Source organism: Morone saxatilis, unplaced genomic scaffold (genome assembly GCF_004916995.1).
Source record: "Morone saxatilis isolate NCDOM2014 unplaced genomic scaffold, NCSU_SB_2.0 Contig8, whole genome shotgun sequence".
NCBI classification, from domain to species: Eukaryota; Metazoa; Chordata; class Actinopteri; family Moronidae; genus Morone; species Morone saxatilis.
Genome location: NW_023340257.1, coordinates 17,972,610 through 17,974,501, shown reverse-complemented (window position 1 = coordinate 17,974,501; position 1,892 = coordinate 17,972,610). Strand labels below are relative to the sequence as shown.

Below are 1,892 nucleotides of genomic sequence, written 5' to 3'. Positions count from 1 at the left end.
CTACTCAGAGTATTGATTGGTAAGGAAGAAAATGTCAGTGTATTTGATATTAAAAAAAAATTCAAATGCATCTTTAAAAAGTATTGCAATATATATAGAACCATAATACTTTTCAGTTGTTAATAATGATACTGTATTTTGTGTGTTAGCTTTGACACTCCTAACGGTTCGAGGCGCATGCCATGACCATGGTCCTTTGCTATTGATGAGAATCCAACAAGAACTAAATCTGTAACCTAATGTGAGCTCTGGGATACAGTCTTTATGATAACTGCGCTACACTTGTTATTGGATTCAGTGGTGCATTATCACTGGCAAGTGGTCGAGAGGAGCAGTTTCTGCTTCAGGAGAACTGTTTAGGGACCCCTCCAGTCTTGGGGATTGTGGGTGATCCCCATTCTACATTTACTATCGCCACCTCCAATGTGCTAGGTTTATACAAAATGCCCATTGTAAGTTTCCTGCCATCTATCTTTTGTATCTTTGGACCTCTTGAAGGCCATTTTTAAAGTGATACATTGTTGAAATATGAAAATATTTTGAATGGGTCTGACTCTCATGTTTCCTTATAGGTGAGTTATTTTGCCACATGCTCCTGCTTGAGTGATCGCAAACGATTTCCATCCTTCTTTAGAACAATCCCAAGTGATGCTTTCCAGGTGAATCACTATTGCCAAGTTGAGAATTACAAACTATGTCTGTTTCAGGCAGCACAGCAAGCTTGTAGAAATTGTTCCTGATTACACAAAACTTCTCTTTTCTCTTTGTGGGATTAATTAACTGTGATTCTATGGTGAAAAATGTGTAAATAATGTAATGTATATAAGCTGCAATGATTTAACATGTTTATATATGTCCCTTTAAAAGAATACTGTACTCATCTGTGCACTAATCTCTTCACACCAATATATGCACTTAGGTGCGTGCTATGATTCAGATTCTAAAACGCTTTGGCTGGACTTGGGCAGGCCTGTTGGTCACGGATGATGACTATGGACTTAATGTTGCCCGATCCTTTCAATCTGACCTTGCTCAGTCTGGGGGAGGTTGTCTGGCCTACTTACAGGTTTTGCCCTGGGACCATGACCCAAGTGAACTGAGGAGGATTGTGGATGCGATAAAAAAATCGACAGCTCGTGTGGTCATAGTGTTTGCACATGAGACTCACATGATTAACCTCATGGAAGAGGTTAGGCTTCAACTTAATTATAACTTAATATAATTATACTACTTAATGTTCTACTTGTCAAAATGAAAAAAAATAAGCTACAGTAGCAATTGTCCTGTGATAAGTAGATCTAATTGATTATCTGTTAAAGGTAAAAGGTTAAAGATTGTACATTAGATAAAGACATCAGGGGCATCTTTCAAGACAAAATTCTAAGCAGTATAAAAAGACAGTATACATAGCATAATGTTTAATGTGGTCAAAGCAGGGAAGTCAGTGCCAGGCAGAGGAATTGTTTTCAACAGATTTTCTACAAAGTAAAATGTATTTTGCTGTATTTAGGAAAAGTCTGAAATATTTTACATAATGCTACACAGGTGGTTAGGCAGAATGCAACAGGCCAGCAGTGGATAGCAAGTGAAGCTTGGACAGCAGCTACTGTGCTCCAGACACCCCAGCTCATGCCATACCTGGCTGGGACGTTGGGTATCGCCATCCGGCGAGGAGAAATACCAGGACTCAGGGAATTCCTCCTACAAATAAGTCCTTACCAAAATGACGTTAACAATGAAAATAACATGGTAAGAATGTAATCTTACAATTTGATATATCTATCTAATGCATAATTTTAATAAATATATTTTTATATTTTCTTATTTTTCTGTCAATATTGACTGTACAATACATTGTATTTCAGGTGAGGCAGTTTTGGGAATCCACATTT

At 37.6% G+C, this 1,892-nt stretch overlaps 1 protein-coding gene across 1 annotated transcript in view; it reads left to right on the top strand.

Moving 5' to 3' along the window:
• LOC118342065 (vomeronasal type-2 receptor 1-like) overlaps positions 1-1,892 on the top strand; it is a 4,556-nt gene that overhangs the window by 708 nt on the left and 1,956 nt on the right. Inside the window, exons 3-7 of the mRNA XM_035680495.1 lie at positions 110-115; positions 260-452; positions 573-659; positions 920-1,189; positions 1,546-1,749. Of these exons, the coding sequence (XP_035536388.1) occupies positions 110-115; positions 260-452; positions 573-659; positions 920-1,189; positions 1,546-1,749 (760 nt within the window). The remainder of the gene's footprint in view (positions 1-109; positions 116-259; positions 453-572; positions 660-919; positions 1,190-1,545; positions 1,750-1,892) is intronic.